Here is a 21140-nt window from a genome sequence, read left to right as displayed (position 1 = left end):
ACAAAACCAGTTGATTTGGAATATGACCAGGACATTTGGTTAACACCCTGCTTTAAACCAGAAAGAGTCTGATTTTACAACTGATTGAGGGAAACTCACCTAAGCAAGGAACAATTTGCCTGGGTTGACTGGTTTCCTTTTCTACAATTGTAAATCTGGACTCCTTTACAGCTCATGTCCTCTGGTGGCAAGACCAGCTCCCATCTTAAAACCCTCTGTGTGGGTCAGGCAGGCAGCTTGATCCATAAATCCATCTCCCTCCCTAACAGGTAATCATCTTTGAAAACAAATTACCAGCAGACGCCAATAAGTGCATCAAGAAAGCAGACACAGAAATTTAGTGCTGTGAAGCATCCTACCTATTCAAGCAGCATTTGGACTCAAACAGTGGTTATGAGCTAGAAGGTCAACATATTAGTAATTACATTCGTGCGTCAAGAGGGTTGTAGATCACATGTATGCATTTCCTGGAAGGCTGAACTCTCTTCAGAACAGCTACAAATGCTTAAACATGAAGAGCAAAACGTATCAAAAGCAACAGTATTGCTACGGATACTGAAAGGCCTTGGTGAAAAGCCCTTTTAAATAAGAGCTTGAAAAGTTCAGAGTGGAATTTCATCTTTAATTTGGAAAGGCATTAGGCTGTCTCTGTTAGCATCACCCTTGCCTTGCTGTTGTTTAACACTGACCTGGGGTTTTTGCGGCATGCTGGTGTTTTTGCGTGCTCAAGTAGTTGGGCAACATTCTGCTCCATTCCATATTCATAAATCCCATTACAGATGCAGACAGTGATGTGTGGAGACCCACCAATAGTTTTCAGATTGTGCCTTGTGAGCAACACGGTTTCTTCCTGATATTTCACAGAATGAACATTTTGAGAAGAAAACAGTGGAGTTTGGGACACTGTGAAGGAGATATCTGCAACTTTGTGTAGGTCTGTCTCTTACAGAATAATCTACAAGATTAAGTGCTTGTGAACAGCTTAATTACAGAGTTGATGATATAGAGTTTCCCTTTCTGTGGGAGCTCTTCTGACCCATACACCTGTGTCCTCATTACCTGAACAAAATGTCCAGAGGGAAAAATAGTTGTCAAAGTTGAAATGAAGTAATCTGTGGGACAGGCTTCCTCACTGTTTTTTCACAGCAACAGAAAAGATGAAACAGAAGATGTGGAGAAATCTTGCTCCCAGGTATCTGGTATCTTCCATTACTTGCTTCCTTTGTCTCACACCCATTGGATTTCCTGGAGGCATGGAATGGAACCTAAACAGAAATAATGACACTAAGGGTAAGAGGAATTTACTAGTTGGAACTGGGGGACAAGATTTCTGAGTACTGTTCACCTCTGGGTTTCTGAGTTTTTAAGTGACCTGGAATTAATCACTTCTGTGTCTCAGTTTCTTCTCCTCCAAGAAAGGAACACACTTATTTGGTTTCTCTGTCTCCAAGGGCTGTTGTGATACATAATTAATCTTTATAAATCATTTAATGATCTTTGAAGTGAAGGGGCTGTATTTATTTAAGAGTACAAAGCAGCAGTAACAAATGAAAAAGGAATGTAGAAAAAGAATATTACTCAATTCCTAACAATAGAGTCATCTTTTAGGACACTGTTGCACCTTTGGCATTGTATAACCTGCTGCTTCTGTTCTGTGTCACAGCTATTGAAGGATGGCTGTTCAGCCAGCAGCAGCCCAAACTGCAGGTCTGCAACATCCCAAGCCTGGAGGTGAGAATATGACTGCCGCAGAAATGAAGAGAAAACAGGGGAATGATGAGCTGCCATGTCTTAATATTTATGCTCTGTGGAAAGAGTGCCTTTATAAAAAGGTACAGCAGAGGTGTCTGAGTCTGCAGGACACAAAAGTGAAGATGGTTCGTGAGCAAAAGGTAAAAGAAGAAAAGGTAAATAAGAGAGAACCCTGTGACTTGCTGTCCAGAGAGTGGTTCAATAATGAGAAGGTGTCACTAGATACTCGTATCTATTTGCTTGAAAAACTCCTACCTACATTAATCCCAGGAATTGAAAAACTGTTAATGGAAGTGGAAAGAAAGAACGTGCTTGCAGCGGAAGAGCCAACCCAGTTCAATCCCTTTATCTTCCTTGGTGAATATCTGATGAGACATAACCCCCGGTATGGCATTCCTGCAAAACCAGGCCCATACCTGAGAGGATTGAAGGTGGTCACAGAGGAGCTAAAATCTGAGATGGCTGGTACAGCATCGGAGAGGTGAGAGAGCTGAAAGTGTGGCTAGTCACACAAGCAGAGCTGGTGTCTTGCAGTGGTGTGACTGCAGCCTGGCTGATATTGTAGAACAAAATGAACTTTGTGGAGTCCGGTGCCAGCAATGGCAGTTGTCTCTCACAAAAACCTGAGAAGCAGCACAAATGCCAGAACATGTCACACAAAAAGAGACACCAGTTATTCCTGTTTAAAGCAATTTTCTGCCCTTCACAAGTATGTAATTCCTCTTTAGACACTATCTTAATTATATGTGTGGAATGCAAACTGCTTTCAAGCTGGTCTAGGTTAGTGACAGCAATTCTTTAGAGCAGGTGCTAGTATCAAAGGTCCATGGACTCTTCAGATCAGTTCTTTTATATTCTTCCAAACTTAATGCAAAGAGAACCTTTTTTTCCTCCTTCAGGATGATTTCACCAAACCAACAACAATATTGTCCTGGTACATTGTAGGAGCTCCTTCTCCTGGGATTTTTACTTAGGCTTTCCTTCCAGATTCTTTTTTGTATTTTATTATGTTGCTTATTCCTGGGGTGTATTTAATCTGCTGCTTTACTCAGATGTGTAATTAATATTGGAAGGGGGTTCCATGGCATCTTATAGTATGCTATGGTTAGAATAGGAGTGCATTAGCTGAAGAATAATGGTTACATTGTCATTGCTTTATTCAGACAAATGCAGAATTGAACATTTGTGTTTGCAGATGATCCAGAGGTGATGGTGAATGATGGCAAAATTACTCATGCGCTACCAGATCATTTTATTCTGTATCTGGGTTTGTAGAATCCTGACTTCTATTTGAACGGCTGTCTCTTCTATTTGTATAAATAGTACATAGAGCTTGAAAATTGGTTTCAAGCTTTCAGTGTCAGGAATTAGGGAAGTCAAATGTTGACGTGTCATACATAAACTCTAAATGAAGATAACTGAAGTTTCAGTATGAAAATGAATAAAAGACCATATTAAATCTCTCTCTACTGCTCTGAGCTTCTGTCTCTCTGCATTTCTAGTCCACATACTGTTACAGTTCATAGGAACATGCCTTGTGTGGATACAGCCAAAGCAGTGTCATGAGTGAATTGTATACAGTCCCCTCCTTTTCCCCCATGGGTAGAAATAATTGTGAATGACTGATTGTGGTCAGCATGTAAGAGCTCAGCTTTTTGTTTTTTTCTTCTTAAGCAGACATAGAGGAGAACAACCAAAGCTGGGAAAAGATTTTCAGTTATATTTTCTATTTTTAAATGCTGGCCCACTGAAACAAATGATCTGGGGAAATACCTGCTTTTTCAGTGAGCTTTACTCAACCACACACTGTTCTGGGGGATTTTGATGATGCCAGCCTTGCCAACACCTTTTCTGGATGCAGGAACCTCAGAACCATGTCTCACTTTCATTTTGCAAAAGAAGTTGAATTAAAATACAGAACATTTCCTGACATTTTGGGTTGCTTTTTGGTTTGGTTTTGGGAGTGTTCTTAGTTTTGTGGTTTGGTTTGGGTTTTTTACTGCTAAAATATTCTTGGCTTTCATTGTGAATCAGAGCATATTTCTGGAAAGCACTGGTTTTCCTGTAGAATGCAGTGTTGGCTACTGGTGACATGTTGTCTTAGTCTTGGCTGTTAAATCCATGTTTACACTTGGAGACAGGTTCTCAATTTGTAGCTATCAAAGCTGATGCAAAGGAAGTGACTATCAAGACTTGTAGAAATAAATCTCTCCGTAGACAGCACTGCCACAGGGGGTTATGTAGCCATAGCAGGTTTTGCGTATCAGCTGGTAGTAGTATCATGGGATTTGCATTCACAGCAGCTCAGGATTTACATATTTGTGATGGCTGTATTGTGGGATTTGCATCAGATTCTTAAACCCCAGCAGCACAGAGGATTTTACTGACAGGAGATGCTGGTCTGTGCTCAGAATCGCTCACATAAGCAGCAGGAAGATGAAGGGTAAAATTCTGGTCCCAGTGCAGCTCCTGGGAGCCTTGACATGACCTTCAGGAAAGGCAGGATCTCACCACAGGTTTCTGTCTAAATTTCAGTGAGTTCTCTCAGGCTTCCTCCACTCTCTCCTTAACTGCCACCAGACAGGAGAGCAGATGGGAGAAATTCCATATCCAAATGGACTGGTACCTGAATTAGAGACTTTATTTGTCCAGGGATGGTAGTCCTTCAGTCTGAGTCACCATCCCTGTGTGGGAGTTAGGCGGCTGTCTTCCTGAAGAAACATGTTTCATTCTGCAGGGAGAAGTCACCCTCGCTGCCATCTCATCCTTCTGGAAATGTCTAATCCTGGAATGAGCTCACATTGAAATGGGTGCCCAGCATTGATCTGCTGTGATTGTCTAGGGGGGGAACATCTTGTCCCATACCAGGGACACCAGGCAGAGAAGGCAGCAATTTGGTGTTTTAGGACCCTAGAAGTAAAGGCAGAACTGCAGCGCAGTGTGGGTGCAGCACACAAGGAAAGGTGCGCTGGGTACTGCCCAAATTAATCACCAAAGCACGGTGGCAACTCCCAGCACAGCCTTAGCTCTGCCTTCAGTTTGCAGACCACTCCTGAGGAGGAGCTGCAATGGTCCAGAAATGGTCTGGTTTTCTCTTTCTGTTTGTAGCATACATTGGAGAAAAATGTGTTAGTGTGGTTAGCTTGGTACCTGCTACATACCTCCTCTTTGCTGTGTCCATGAAGGAGTCAGGAGATAGGAAATTGTTTTCCCCTTCCCCTGCTATCAAAGTGCCAGAGGCTGCATTGCCTCAATCAGGACTTGTGCAATGCCCACAACTGGTGAGGGAACCCAGTTATTCATTAAGAAATCTCTGTGATAAGTAGCAACAAAGAACAAGTACGAAGTGATAAAACTGTGATCCGAGTGTGCTGCTGTAAAAAGTCAAACAGGCCTTTCTAAATATAGCAGTGGTTTATCATTTCTAGGATGACCTGTAGCAACAGAAGATATCAGAGACAGGATCAGCCCATCTTCACAGTATGTGAAACACAGGGGAAGAAGGGAGCAGAAATCATTAGTTAAAATATAGTTTCTATGCTCGTGTGTTCTCAGGTACAATAGAGGAGCAACTCCCCTTATCTGAGTATTACAGAGGGTGTAAGTGCCACAGAGGTGAGCAGTGCAGCTGCTGAATGCAGAGAGGTTCCAGCAGTCTCCATGACCTGGAACTCTTCTCTCCATACAAACTAATCCTTTGGCTTTAAGCATATTGACCTTCCTGAAGGCTTTTTTTTTTTTCATTTCATAAATGAACACAGTCAAAACCAAAGCAGATCAGTTCTACAGGATCAATTGATTCAGTTCTTCTGTTGTGCAAAATGGAGGATTGGGAAAAACATGGCTAGGTGATGAGAGAAGCAAAGAAAAGGGAAGGAAGAAGAAAGGGAGGCATTTTTAGTCCAAGCTTGCAAACAATATGTTCAAAATGACAGAGAGGTTGGGGTATTATCCCTGTCCTAAGGCAGAAAGGACTTTATTGTGTGAGACTGCTTAAGAAATTTCATTGAACATTGTTCTTTGCCAGTGAAGTGCTTATGTGAAATTGTGCTTAGGCTTTGAGACAAATTCAGACTGATGCAATTCTGTTGGTAAATCAAGCGTAGCAAGATTAGGCACCTCTCTTCCTGCTAAAATTAGAAGGTGAAGGACATCTACACAATAAATGATTAATGCCATTATAAGTGTGAAGGTAAAAATTATTGCTGTTGAAACTACACAAACTAGGGTTGTGTACAGATGATTTTCCTTTAAATGTCTACCATATGCTCTACAAGAAGCTCTCTCCGCACACATATCTGACGCAGGTTATTTCTTCAGATTCATAGTACACTTGATTTCAGGAGATGATACTTGTCAATATAAATACTCTCACCTCCTTGGAGATTCCCTCTGAAAACACAGGTTACTATTATCTAGTCCAGTAGTTACACTAGTAATTTTGTGCCTCAAACATCAAGTATGTCTTTGGACAAAAAACCTGCGTGTATTAGAAGGACAAGTATTTCAGTCAGAAGTTATTTCCTTTCCTTTTGTTCTTCAGGGTAGGCTTAATCTAGCTTAAATATGATTATGATGGTATCTTTCTAAACCATATTCCCGTGTCCTACAGGCTGGCCAGGATGAAGGCTGAGGCAAAGGTCAAACGTAAGGAGAGGGAGGAATTAGAAAATATGAAGTCTCAGGTGAAACTGATGAGAAAGGAGGCGCTGGCAATTCAGTTCGAAGAGTGGACAGTGGACGTCAGTGGCAGAATACCAATTGCATTGGTAACTAGGAAAGATTCTTGTTAACATAGTGCTATGATTGTTCCAGGAGGAAAAGGAAGACTGTGATAGTGGCATCTGCCCTGGCATGGCAGCATGGAGCACAAGGATAGGCAATGGCTCTGACATCCCTTAAGGTCAGGATGCAGGTTGTTGTCTACCTCTTAGCCCCACCAAGCCCTGATTCCCTATGAACACGTGGAAGAATTGCAGTGCGTTCTCCACACAGTTCCTGGGAAGCTAAATACCCCCTAAGGTACTTAGGCAGTCCTGAGGCTGGGGATACATAACTCATCACTGGATGTCCTTCTGGTTATCCCTCAGAATCCCCTTAAAAAGGTCCAGGGCAGCCACTCTTGCTCTCCTGTGGCCTCCATTAAATTTTCTTCCTATTCCTGTGGCTCATACAAATTGATACTGCAGCTCAGAAGAGATGAAATGTGCAGTAATTGTAATAATCTCTTGGTACAAGCATTTTTCTTACAAGTGACAGAAGCCCTCTAGGAAATGGTCCTGTGGTTACACACAGCACAACACAGACAAGGTCTACATTTAACATTTACCCACCTATACGTGGTAAGAAGCATGGCTGGCCCATACACTGGTTACTCTGGGTGATTTACTTTAGTAATTACCTATTGTTGTCTGCATGAAACAGGCCTTTGACTATCCCCTTGATTTGTAGGTTCAGAGTGCCCTGAGGACTTTTGCAGATGTCATTGCTTCTACAGCCACAGATGTGAGAAAAAGTAAGTTTTTGATGTGTCTCCTTTAGTTCTATTTCTGTGGTCTGAATTCTGATGCAAACTGTGAGCAAACAGCAAACGGATTTGATAACAGAGAAAGGATCTCTAAGGGTAGTTAGGATATGAACCACAGATTTTGAGACAGATTGGAAAGAGACTGAATCACCAGGTGGTTCATTAACAGGATCTTGAAAAGCATGGAAAGAAGTTGGAAAAAAATCTTTCAGAGAGATAAAAAGATCCACTCACATCCTTCATTAGCCAGACATTGCCATGTGCTTGTCACTGTTTTTAAGAACCACTTTAACAAACTCCTCCTCCACCTGCCCTATCAGTGTTTGTCTCATGGGAGGTCTTGGAAATCCCATGGACAGCTTAGCATACAGGGAGGTATGGAAGAAAGGTAGGATCATGAAAATTACAGTCTGACAGTGGTGTTGCCTTTCATGGTTTCAGGGTTGATGCCGAAGCTTGCCTAATGCTCTGCTGAACAGCCCATTCTTGTCTGGCTCTTCCCTTTGCCAGTCCCAGGCATGCCAGTGACACCCAGCACAAGGGCCTCTGTACCAGAGCACTCAGCACAGAAAGATTTCCATAATTCCTGTCCAATTTAAATAGCTTACACTTGACCTCCCTGAATAATGATAATTGAATAGCTAGAGCCAGGAACATCAGAGTGGCAGCGCACAGCCTGCTGCCAGCCCTTTATATTAAGAGTCTGTAATGATCATCAATAATAACAAATCTGCCTTTGCTGGAAGATGGGATGTGCATTCCTGCTTGCTGCTGGAGTCACCCCGCTCTAGAGCTTGACCTTGCTCAGCCGCTTCTACATCATAGAATTGTGTCTCTGAATAATCATCCTATTTGTAGTGTGGTGTATAAATGCCAGACCCAGCCTGTGTGCTCCTACTGTTGTATTCGTGGATCCTGTGTGGACAGATACTGGGATGAGAGATTGAGAAGGAAGTTTCTATCCAGCCACTTGCCCTCCAGATGCTTAAAGTGGTTTATGTCCTATTTCACTAAAAATGTGGCTCCATTTCTTAATTTAGTTCATTTAATATCATCCAATAAGCATTAGCAGAACATCAAGCTTTGTTTTATAGTTTAATAAAGATAATGTACAGCTCGGAAATGTCTTAACCAACAAAGGATAAATGCATTCTATGGCGAATTTTCTCATTTCTCCTGTTATATTGTAGAAGAAAGCACAAATAATCCCAACAGAAATAGCATGTCTGTGCTCAAAGCCCTCATTCAGAAAACTATGCAGGCATTTGATCTTATCTTCTCAGTTCCATTATAACAGGCCAGATAATTTTGAATATCATCATCAGTAAAAAAAAAATCCTATAGAACATCTTGGGAAAATGACTGTGATTTTCAGATTCCACTTTTGCAAAGCAGAACCCATGCCCCCAGTATTTTAAGGCAGTTTTATGTTTGTTAAAGCAAAAATCATTTCTCCCCTCACATATGTAGTTGTAAGTACTATTAAAATCATTGCAGGTTGCACCAGCATATGTCAAGAACAAATAAAGCCATACAGTTCTGAATAGGTAAGTGCAGACTCTCTGCAAGAGAAATGTGTAGGAATTAGAATTAGGTAGACTCCAGACAGTCAGATGCTTCAGCTGCTCTGTAGGATAACCTGAAATAAATGTAATCCAGTATGAGAAGAAAGTTAATCTAACACTGAAGCAAAAAAAATGTGTACAATATGTAACCCCAGAACTGTTTGCTTTCTAAACCAATATCCCTTCATTTTTTACTGGCAGTCTGTGACAGGAAGCTGGAAATCGTAGACACTTTGGAGAAAAAAGTAAACATAGATGAATTCACAGAGGTGAGAAATGAAATAAGAGCATCTGATGCAGAATATGGTGTTTGTCACAAAGTAGTAGCATTTCTCTGGGGACAGCTGAGATGAATAAGTGAAGGGCTTCACTTCTTCAGCATCCCAGGTAACTGGTTATATGGGGACATTTCATGTTCCATCTTTGTATCCATCCTTTGCTGTCCCAACACTTCCATTCTGGCCAGCAAGGAGGGTGTATTTTGCTTTCTCAGAGCCTGTGCCAAGCAGTAGTTTTTAGGACAGCCCTCTCAGTCGCTTCCTAGAATGCCAAAGCCCTGAATCACTTGTGAATGCAGATGTTGCAGTAGCTGCTCAAGACAGGTTTGGTGTCCCAGTATATCCATCAGCCTGAGATAATCAGTAATGTCCTCAAAGTATTGTTATTTCTGATTAAGTTCTATTAACCATAGAAAAGCCTAACAAGTGATGAGAAACTCATTTTTGCTCAGAACTGTTACTGACTTGGACCATAACCAAACTGCAGCAAGAGTCATAGCTGTTCACAAAGCACAACCAGGCTAGAAAATACAGAGCTTTAAAATCAAACTCTGTTATTGAGAAACATCAGGAGTGTGTTTTTAACCCATCCACATCAATAAGTGTAGTTGGAAGGTTCACCCCATCACTCTACTCTTCATCAATCTGAAAACAACTGAACTAGTTCAAACTACACTTACTGAAAAACTCTCCAGGCCAATCCTTTGCCAACCATTTCTACCTACAACAGAGCTGAATTTTATGGCTGGGTACTTAAACCTGCAAAAAGGGATGTTTAGAATAGAAATAATGGCAGACCCTCAAGTTGCAGCAGTGCTGGTGGGTGCTGTTACAATAATTAAAACCAGAGTATAAAGCAGCTGTGCAGAGACTAATTTCAAGCAACCATGTGTGATTTTTGTGCCTTCCTTGCTCTCAGGAGACCCCCATGTTCGTTATTTTGCACAGAGATGCATTTTCATGGTAACTTGTTGAAGGCTTTTTTAAGCATGAAATGAGGTATTTTTAAATTTAACCTCAGAATAACTGCATTTAATTAAGAAAACTATTGTGGCTCATGGGAGCCCAGAGAATTGCTTTTGTCACTGAAACGAAGCATCAATACATAATCCCTATAGCATATGTATAAGCACTGAGTGAATTCATGCTCCATTAGCATTAGAAAAATGTTTTAAAATATATTTTGTGTACTCTTTATTTTAACTCAATTAAAGATACGACAACAGAGATCAGGAATACAAAAGACACAGACTGTCAAGCTGTCTCATTCACTAGCTAGTGCAACTTTGTTCTCAGAATATATTCTTTGATGCGTTTTGCAGTCCATTTTTAATTGAATCAAATGATGAAGCTTTCATCACTTCCCTTGGGGAGCTGTTCCATAATCACAGGCCTCACTTTCAGGCCAGGGCTGTTTCTAATCCTCAGCTACACTTTACCTTTGTTCATCAGTTTGCATCATCCACCATAGACCAGCAAGAGAGATGATCTTTCTCGACACTGGTCTATGCCCTTTCACATGTGGAAAGCGTTGCTCTGTAATGGACCTTAAAATTAAATGGTGCTTTTTTTCCCTTCCTTGAATTCAGTGCAGCTTTGGGTTACTTAAAGGCTGTTAGAAACTCCGTAGAGAGACCTCACATGTTGTTGTTGGGTTTTGGGGATATTTTTTTGGACATGCAAAACAGTGGTTTTTGTCTTTTTACATCCTTCGTGGCAAGCTCATGGAGTCTTTATATTAAAAGCATTTAAATCCCAGAGACCAGTCCCTACCAGTTTATTTCACAGGCTTTGTACTCTAATATGCAGAACCTACAGCAGCCTGACACAAAGCTGTTGACACTGAGGGAAATACTCCCACTGCCTTTGTAGGGTCAGAATCAAGTTTTAAAGGTGAGATTATTTTCCGTGATCACATGTGACTCACTCCATTTCTGTTGAGATCAGGAGGAACAAAAAGCAAAGCTCCGTTCTTGATGAGAATGTGTTCACAAACTCAGTGAGGTCTTACATGGGATAGCAAGAAGGAGGTGTGCCAGCTTTCTTCTGATGGGTGTCAAAATCTCTTGGTTAATAATAAATCAATGTATGCTTATAACGTGTACAGTATTTTACATAGCAGAGTGCTTTATACACATCAGCTAAGAAAAGCTTAAGACTCTACGATAGTTCCTCCTGCCCACAGAGCCGAACATAGGCTTCTAAAAACTGTTCTGGGAAGCTGTTAGACAGAAGTATTAATACACAAGCCCTGGGATGTGTCATCAAGATGACATACAAAATAACAAGCTGCTTGTCCAAGCTGCCTCCTCCCAACTGCTGTCATCCTTAAGGGTTCATCTGTCACAGGGCTCTGGGTTGTAATAGCTCTGAAAAGCTGGGAGATACACGTGTTCCCAGATCTGCCACCTTCTCTCCAGCCCACGCACATCCTCTCTTTTTATGCTGAAATGCAGAAAAGCCACACATTGCATCAGGAATTCTTCTTTCCCACCAGCCACCCCTCAGGCCATTGGCTGCTGCTTTTCTGCTCTTCTTCTCTTCCCCACTTGTCCCATATGTTTGGGAATTATGCAATATAGACCTGAATAATGATAACATATATTAATATTTCAGTTGGTTAATGTATTTCAACAAGTCCAACAAGTCCTAGTATTTAAGGCAGGTATCCATGCTCTAAAAATGGGATAATGGGAAACATTCCATATTTTGGAAATTCCTTGTTTTAACTCCCTGTATGTCTCCCTCAACTGTGGCTGGCTTCAGAAACCTGCTCTAATAATTCAGCACAGGCTTTGGGATTGTGGTTTGGTCTGATGGCCATTATTATTTATGTCATGCACACCACATTTTTAGAACCATATTGCTTTTGCTCATAAAAACCACATGGCTATAAATCCAAAGTGTTAACCTGTCTCCAAGGCTAGAACTTAAAATAAATCTGGAGTCAGTAGTATCCCCAGTGTGAGAGGACTTAGGTGACAGCAGGCACATTTTCAAAAGGTTCTTTCCTTTATTTTATTGTATCCAGACTGGTTCTTTAAACATTGAAATTGTGGCCAATGGTCGTGTTGTGGCATTAGAGAGCTGAGTGACTGTCAGTTTTGCAAAAACTAATGGCTCAAAATGCCTCCTTAGGAGTAAAGTCAAGAATACTAAATGCTGCTGAAAACCATGGAGAACTTCTATCCTCCCTGAGATAACCTGGCTTAATCAATAGCATTTCATAGAGTGGAATTCTCATCCAGCATCTCTGAAGCACTGAACATGATAAGTGACTCTGGGCAGCAGAGTCACAGGCTAGTTTGGAGAGTATTGCTGTTTCTGAAAGAAAGAACCAAGCAGGCTGTGTACCATCCATGTACCAAGCCTGCAGATTAAACTACAAACTCCTACATACATTATTGCACGCAATCGATTTTAAGGAGCTTAAATAAAGGTGAAAATACTTGAAGAAAGCTAACCATCACACTGCTGCTTTCTCTTCCCAGTATGTCCATTCCTACACTGAACATTTTCCAGATGACGTGTTCCAAGAAATGCTGAAGCATCTCTGTCGGTGTGCTGGTGACTTCAGAGAAGCAGTAAGACATGATATGTGGAGGCAAATGTTTACTTTTCTCTTCATAGATTGTGATTACGCAAAGGTAGGCAAAGCAGCTCTCAACCTCATTTCAATATGGTAATACTTCCAGTTTGGTATTTCTCTGGGTCACTGCTTTCTCTTTATTCCTCATGACTCTAGATACTCTCTTTGTGCTTACTCAGCATTATTTCAGAGGACAATAGCTGCTGCATTGTCTTCAAACTCATGGTTCTTAGGCACAGAAACAGCCAGCAGCCTATAAGCTGATGACTGATTAGAAACTGAATGACCTAACTGATGACTTAAGGCTGAAGTCTGATGATTTTGGAGAAGAAATTAACCATGGTCTTTACTTCTTCTGGTCATTACCTGTTCCCACAGAGCACTGAGAATGTTTGGGTGCTAATTTTTCTGTTCAGCTGTATTGAAGCAAAGATAACCTGACAGAGACTGACCTTAACAAATGTGCACATTACTACAATAGTAACATACATTGTGTCAATTATGCTGCATTAATTTATACACCTTGAGGGCTTCTATCAATGAATCTCATAGTTTAAATTTAAAATGCAAAATAATCTGTCTTTACAACCTTTTGAACTTCTGCCACAGTTTATGGGCAGGGAATTAAAATAGAGTAAGTCAGTTACAGAGCTGGAAATGGAACTCAGAAGCCATAATCTGTTTTTCAGATGCTCTAAACTCTATCATCCTCTGAATACATTTGCATTTCCATTTAAATAAATAAATAAGCTAGATGTATTAGAAAACAAGTAAATAGAGCTGAAGAATCAATGGCATGAGCTATTGCTAAAATCTTGGGCTTCATCCAAAAAGTATGGTATTTGTTACAAGTAGCCTTAGTTAGCCAGTTGCTGGCTACTACACAGCAAACAGTTGCCATAATCTTGCAGTTTTCTACAGGAATTATGTATTCCATGCAGCACTCCTCTAATGATGTTTACAGCATGCCTACCCAGAATGAACTCTGCTGTACAATGTCATGCTAATAATGTCATTACCTCTAAGAGAATGGAATTACAGAGAACATTTCAACACCAATGGTGTGTTTTGGAGAATAGCTGGCAAGTTTCTCTTTCAGAGATGAGGAAAGAAGTGTGTCTATTTCTCAGCTAGGAGACATTTCATTTTCCTATTGCTCCTATGGTAGATGCTCCCAGGTAGAGTAATACATAAAGCTGTGTCCTATCTTTGTCATGCATTTTGAAAGGATCCCTTCTTTTCCTTTCATGTTTTCATGTGACTTTCTTGCTATTATTTCCATGGCAGTAATCACCATCTCCATGCTACTAATCCCAGTGGAATCTCAGAGGCAAAGAGCCAAAAACACTAGGAAAACATAAGAGTGAGCAGCTATCAGCACAGACTCCATTGCTGCCCAGAAAAGAATGAACAGAGCACAAACATGGTTGCTGTTTTCAGTCTCTGAGGTAGCCTTGCTCTGCGAATTGAGTTCACCAAACTGTAGTGTGGACCACACAGTTCTTTTAAACCTGACCTGGTTTCTTTTGTATAGTTCTTAATAAGTCCTGCCCTCCTGTACCCACAGGGAAGATAAAAGATGCAAACTAACCCTAGGACTTCTTCCACTTGAATGTGATCCATTACCTGTAATACTCATTCTGCAAAGCAGAGCAACGCAGTTGTTTCAGTTCCTAATTTCCATTTGTTTGGTGGCAGGCAGTTATTCCAGTCTGCATGGTAACTGTGGCTGGCTGCCTCAATGAGCTGCAATTAGAGCCAGGGAGCTGAGAAAGCAGTGTTTAAATTGCAGTCAAATTAGAAGGTATGCACATGATCATTATTATGATTTCAAATGCATGCATCCAGAAGGATGGCAGGTCAGCAAGAACAGCCTGGACTATACAGTGAAGCAGAAACTTTCCAAGACGGTACCAGAACACAGCTGAATCACTGCTCTGATGCCCAAAAAGGCAATAGCTCTGGGAATTCTAAGCTTATTGTCCCTCTCTGCTCATGTGTATCAAGTATAGTTTTTTTAAAACCATCTTTTAAATTAAAAGAATCTGCATTAATTTTGAAGGACTTTTTCAGCCCGAAGCCTTTAAATGTAACTGAATTTAGTCAGATTAGTTTTCAAACTAATGAAGTTTGAGACACTCAGGTCGCCTTTCTTGCAGTACAGCAATGACAGAGCCTGCTTTCTCATGACCTTTTCTGTCTGTTCTTCCCATCTTGCTCGCTAACAAGTGTCTTATGGTGCTCAAGATATACACGTCCCATTTCCAGGAAAACAATCAATCAGTTAAACACTGACCTATCACTGCTGAAATGGCAAGTCTGGTTCAGTGTGTTGCTTAAAGGAATTACTCATAGATCACAGCACATTGCTGAAAACAAATGAGAATCATCACCTGCCAATATCTAGGTGTCAAGAAAATTAAGTCAACACTTTTCAACCCTAACCAGTAAAGCTGGCACTCATTAAAAGTGGAGACAAGTTTTGGGTGGCTGTGCAAACACAGATGGTCTGCTGTTATTTATAGTGGATGCCGTACCTGTCCTGCTGAAAAGACTCAATATGAAGGGCTGAAGGGCAGGAATCTTTCAGCAGCCTCCTCAGTCACTTGCATGGCACAAAGAAACCTGTGCTCTGTTAGTAAATTTAGGAACTCAGAAAGACAGAGCAAGTTCCTCCCAAGGTAAGTTGTAAGGAAAAGTATCCTAAAATAACAGACACCTCCAGTAGAATGGCAGATCTGTATAAATTGTACGTGTTAAAACAAGGTGGAAAAGGTACCCCTCATTCATAAGTGGTAATTTCTGAAAAGGAATTCACTGGTTTTAACGATACATAAAATTATTTCATCCAAGGCCCAAACTCTTCTAGAATCTGAGTTATCTGAACCCTCCAAGTGTATTATCTTAACATGACAAAAGAATCCCAAATCATCCTTTTTATTTTCTTTTTAATAATACTTCATTAATTGATTTACCTTTTTAATAAAGTTTTGCATTAGTGCTGCCAACTTCAAGGGAACCAGCTAACTGTGAGAAGTAACAGCTGAGGAAACGTAAAGGGAAAATTAAGTGTGTGTAGTGGAAATACTGAATGGAGAATCCAGATTACACAGTGATCCAGTAACGTCTTCAAAACCATGTTTGTGTGTCTATTAAATGTATGCAGAACCCAAACGGATGTATTCAACTGAAAAACAAGCAGCATGAAGAAGTGTTTGCATGGGAATGTGCAAGGTATTTGTATATTAATGGCAAGAAGATGGAGACCCTGGGAATCAGGGCCTACACCTTGTACATTTAGGGACAGAATTATGTGATGACATTTGTTGTTCCAAACCCCCAGAGAGCGGAAATTCAACTGTAATTTCCAGCATTTTTTTTACCAGGAGAAATGAAGTTACCAGAGTATGAAACACTGAAACTGCACCAGATGCTTACATTTCAGTTCAGATCCTTTCCTCAATTCCCAGTAGAGGAAAGGTGTTGCAGTAAGAGAAAATGTGATGGATTCCCTGTTTTCAGTATCAGCCTCCTTGGGAGGCACTTCATCAAGTAGGCACTTCTCTCAGTTGTTTTCAAACTCTCTGTTCCTAAACACTGATGCCATTAATTATGGTTTAAAATGATAAACAAGGGGGTCATCTTCAGCTCAGTTCCAGAAAAGAGCAGCAAACTTCTTCCTTTATTTCTTCAGCCTCAGGGTAGGCAAAGTTCAGCAGGAAATAAAAGCTTGGTAAACTTTATGTTCTGCAGTTTTTAATCCAAGAGCAAAATGTGAAAAGGAAATCAATAATTCAGATAGAAAGCTACTTGCTATAAATAATGAACTTAAGTAAATCTGTTCTCTAATTAACTACAATATTTCACTAATGGCAGGGAGATTACAAAGGTGGAAGGACTTAAATAATGACAACAGGAATTAATCATAAAATGGAGAACTTGCAATCATTTAGATTTGCTTTACTTTTGCAACTCACAATTTCCTGATTGGAAAGGCCCCATTTCATTGTCTTTTCCTGGTGTTATTGTCTGTATAACACTCACCCTGAGCAACAAGGACTTAATAAACTCTGCACGTTCCTCTGCACTGGAATCACTGATACTGCTCTCACCTCAGTGGTCAAATGTGTATGATTTTTTAAAGGAAATTAGGGGAGTTATCATAATTCCTCTGGTTTTTGGACTAATCATTTTCCCAGGCAGTTGCCAATACATAACACTTCAAAGGAAATGATGGGGCACAAAAGCAAACTGCAACGTGCACTCACTAACATAATACAGCACAGCTCATAATAGGTGAAAATTCTTCCATAGTACTGTCAGGAAATCAATATCTGTCCAGAAAGCATGAAATATTGAAGCTTTGATCTTTACATGAAGAGCTCCTTTGGCAAAGTGGTTACAATGATCTAGCTGTAATTGGTGAAGAATATGCAAGAGGATGTGCCTGCAAAGTGATGTGTTTGGGGCATTCCAGCTAAGCCCAGAGGAGGAATTTTTGCCTCTATGAAATAAATTGACTTCTTTGAAATCTGTATTGATGTTCTGGTAATGGATAATTTTCAGTCACAGGTAATTCTTAGCTAATGGTGCCTTTGTAGTGCTGCAAATATTGATGTAAGTCCCAAGAACCACAGGAAAAGCCCGATAATTGTAATCTTTTTGTCTAGGTTGGTCTTTTGAACAGACCAAAAATACTTGCTCTGTTGACAGACTTCTACAAAAGAAGCCCAGTGAGTGCTGAGGGGGGATTCTGTAACCCAAGACAGTGTAAGTACGTGGGATCTTCCAACTTTGGTTAAAACATGAGGAGGTCACATGAGATTGCAGAGTTAATATATGTTTCATAAGTGTTACCAGAAGTGAACAGAGCCTATAAAAGGACTCAAATGACTGCTGTGACCTATACACCATAATTTACAAACATGTTTTGCAAACTGTGATGCAAATGCGTGTTCAGAAATACTTCAGCATCCAGAACTTTTCCTTCTTACCAAATTCTGGAGTACTTTTCAGAAGTAGGAGTAAAGAAAGAGTTCTTTTCCTGCAACAGTTCTTCTTTCTTCCTGGGCAGTGAATTTTGTGCTCACTCTAAAATTGCTCCAGGAACATGGAAAGATAACCACAGAGAATAATCTACATGAAAATAGAATGGTTTTAAGCTATTGGACATTAATTAACTGCTAAGATCAAGTACAAGGCAAATTACAGCTTTCCTTCTTAGCATGGAGAATTAGGAAATATTTCTTTCAAAAGCAATATGGTGTAATACACAGTTACAAGTGCAGGTCTCTGTAAGCAAAGACATTCTGAAGCTCTGTGTTCCTGAGATACATGTTTCCAGAAGGTACTTTCTGATAGTTTCTTTTCCTTTGGGAATACCTTTTCCTTCAATTTTCCTTATGCAGTACTAGAGAACATAAACCCAATGTGAACTATCAGCTTACCAATGTATTTTCTATTCTAGGGCCAATAATAGAGCTGCAAGAGATTAAGCCTGCACATTTATGGGGAGGCTTTGATGACCAGGAGGTTTGTGAGGAACTCAGTGAAAAGTTAGTCTTGTCTCAAACTGAGAGAGATATTTTAGCTGGACCTGTAGCTGACGATAGACAAGGCAGCAATGTAGTGGGAACTAGTGTCACAGAAGGTCTTTCTGAACAAAAGGGCATGAGTGAAGCTGAGACTGGAGGAATTCCTAAGGGAGAAAACCAAGCAGCAGAATCAAATGATGCTGAAGTGAGAGAGGAAGGTGAGGATGCTGTGTCAGAGCTGGAAAGCATTGATTTGGAAGTTAGAGACTTGGATGGAGATACCGCAGTTAGTGGGAAATCCAGTTTCCATGAAGACATACAAAATGAGGAGCAAACTGAGTCTGTAAGTGCATTCAGTCAGGAGGAAGTTCTCCCTGAATCAGCTTCCACTGAATACAGTCTCAGTAGAGATGGAGAACCTGGATCTGAAAATCAGGTGGAGGAAGAGGAATTTAGCCTGGAAAGACAGCCTGATACAGAAAAAAATGGGGAAGGAGATTATCCTGTCTCAGAAGGGCAAGTCGGTCAGGAAGAGGAAAACTGGACTGCAGAGACAACCAACACAACTTCAGAGCCAACACCTGGAGCTACAGCCATGACCTCAGAAGACAGAGCTCTGGCAGACACAGATGTCATTGATTCAAAAGAGGATGCTCCAGTTGCAGAGGTTGTGAAAGAAACCCCTGCAAGAAAAGAGAGTGTTTCTGAGCAGCATGGCAGCCAGATTGGCCAACAGGCAAGGCTGCAGGATGGGAACCTTCTCCAAGACCAGGGTGAAGGTAAAGCATTCTCTTTTATTCCGGCAGACCTTGATCTTTGTCAATGTACACATTGACTGGTTTAACTATAGGTGTGTTTTTAATCCTTTTCAAAACTATCCTAGTGGCAGGTGAGTCACTGCTGGTGATCTGTATTCAAGGCACTGAGCAGCCACTGTAATTCAAGTATGGAATTTCTGAAGCAGAAGCATTTTTATAATAAGGAGAAACTTCATGTTCTGTTTCACTCTGTAATATAAGAATGTATGTAATATAAGTACAGTAAGACAGGAGCCTGAGCATGTTAAACCTAGAAGATTTCTCTTTAAAATTGCAGGTCCAGCACCCACAGACAGACAGGATTCTCTAGCTGAAGATAGCCAGGAAGTTAAAGTGCCATGGTCAGGTAACTGATCATGTCAGCCCTTTTCATCCATTTTAGAAGCTATAGCTTGGATATGTGTATGTAAAGGCTTTTAGAAAAGCTGTATCTTGTGTCTTTTTTAAAAGCTTGTGTATATTTTATCTTTCATCAGGTGACTTTCTGACTCATGACCTAAGTTCCAGGTTTAGCAGCTGTGAAGAGAGAATTCCAGAGGACTGGAAGTGTCAGGACACTAGATTTGCAGGTATTTGGTCACAAAGCTGTGTGTTCGATTGGGCACATAGTGGCTGGCAGTGTTGGCAGACATGCCAGTACTGCTGTGAGCTCAAAGTTTGGCAAGAATACAAGCACTGAAGCTGACTTCAAGATAAGATCAGTCTAGGCTTTGCCTCGGAGAGCCACTTGCTGCGTAACAGTAATTTCAGCTTAGCTGTATTCAGGATTTGACCTTGTTGTATGAGAGCATCCATAGACTAAAGAGATGCTATTAGGAAAATATAAGCAGATTAAGGCCTTTAGTCAGTGTGGAGTCAGTCTGTACTCAGCTATAATTTCACCGGGTAGGAAATGCAGGATTTAGGACTGAGTTGCTATCTGCCACGTGGCCAGTGTTAGGGCAACATTTGGCTGCCTGTGACACACTGTGCTTTCTGCCTTTCAGACTTACATCCCATCATGGCAGAGATTCAGAACCATTGGGCTTCTCGTACTAGGAGTGCCTTTGATGAAAGCAGCCTCAACCTGCCACAGTTTGTACAGCTCATGGAGACATTTGTTGGTGAAGAGGTTTCTCTGCCTGCTGTGAAGAGGCTTATTGCCTTCATCAAAAGAGGATACAAACAGACAGAAGAAGAAAAAAGGAAACAACTAGAAAAAGTAAATATATGTTTTGCTGAGCCCATGTCCAAACAAAAATCAAGCAAATGCCTACAGACACTTAGAAAGTCAACTTTTAATCTCATGCTGGCAGAGCTATTCACTTGCAGCCTTGCATTCTCTATTTCAAGAGACCTTTTACACCTTTGTTTTCATATGGATCCTCCCTCCCTAGCCCATAGCTCTAGAAGTGATGACAGACTCATCCTGTAAGAGGTTGTCTGTCTGTTCTAGAGCCTCAGTGACACAGCAGGTTGATAGTTAATTTTGAAAGAGCTCAAAACATTCCATTCTGCTTATTCACCTTCATAATAGCCAAGAACCTGATCTCTGACCTACTGCACTGGCATGTGCATATGAGGTTGTGGGTGTTTTGGTGAAGATCGTAAAACAAGTGTGTTTGGTTTTGCTATGTGCATGGCTGTATGTGAATGTGCACATGCTTCTTTGTGTTTAAGTTTCAGGGTGCTCTTGCCATGTGTTGAAAAATATGTTCCCTTTCAGCAATATCCTCATGCGCAGCATCTGGGTGCCCCATATCACTTCAGAGTATAGATATACTTCATGGTGGGTCTGTCCATAGTAGTCTCTCTAGCTCAGAGAGGCTCAGACCTCAGACCTGTTTCTAGTTTTCCTCCGTGCTGCTGACCTAATTTGGATGAGATATTGGATCTGACGGCTCTACTGTCCTCACGCTGAGCACAACACACACTGCCAGTATTTTGGCCTTTGAGAGAATTCCATCCCAGCCATTTATCACTGTATGCCGTGCAAAGATAGTTTAAAGGACAAATTGTACATTCGTTTGGAGCCCACACACTTCAGGGCAGCACCAGCAAAATAACAATGTACAGATACACAAACTGTCACATCTTT

The 21140-nt window shown here is 40.8% G+C and overlaps 1 protein-coding gene across 13 annotated transcripts in view; it reads left to right on the top strand.

Annotated features, from left to right (window-relative positions):
- Positions 1-21140, top strand: part of EFCAB5 (EF-hand calcium binding domain 5) — a 39641-nt gene that overhangs the window by 7329 nt on the left and 11172 nt on the right. For 10 of the 13 annotated variants that reach the window (XM_062622410.1, XM_062622415.1, XM_062622414.1 and 7 more), the window contains 10 exons: positions 1664-2233; positions 6365-6521; positions 7204-7267; positions 9046-9113; positions 12614-12769; positions 17382-17481; positions 18179-19024; positions 19341-19409; positions 19540-19632; positions 20050-20264. In XM_062622410.1, coding sequence (XP_062478394.1) covers positions 1674-2233; positions 6365-6521; positions 7204-7267; positions 9046-9113; positions 12614-12769; positions 17382-17481; positions 18179-19024; positions 19341-19409; positions 19540-19632; positions 20050-20264 — 2328 coding nt within the window. In that variant the 5' untranslated portion in view covers positions 1664-1673. The other 3 variants (XM_062622419.1, XM_062622422.1, XM_062622423.1) reach the window with 3 other exon arrangements.

Source organism: Pezoporus occidentalis, unplaced genomic scaffold (genome assembly GCF_034315485.1).
Source record: "Pezoporus occidentalis ecotype Australia unplaced genomic scaffold, CSIRO_AGI_Poc_V1 ctg241, whole genome shotgun sequence".
Lineage (NCBI taxonomy): Eukaryota > Metazoa > Chordata > Aves > Psittaciformes > Psittacidae > Pezoporus > Pezoporus occidentalis.
This window is presented reverse-complemented; position numbering and strand designations above follow the sequence as displayed.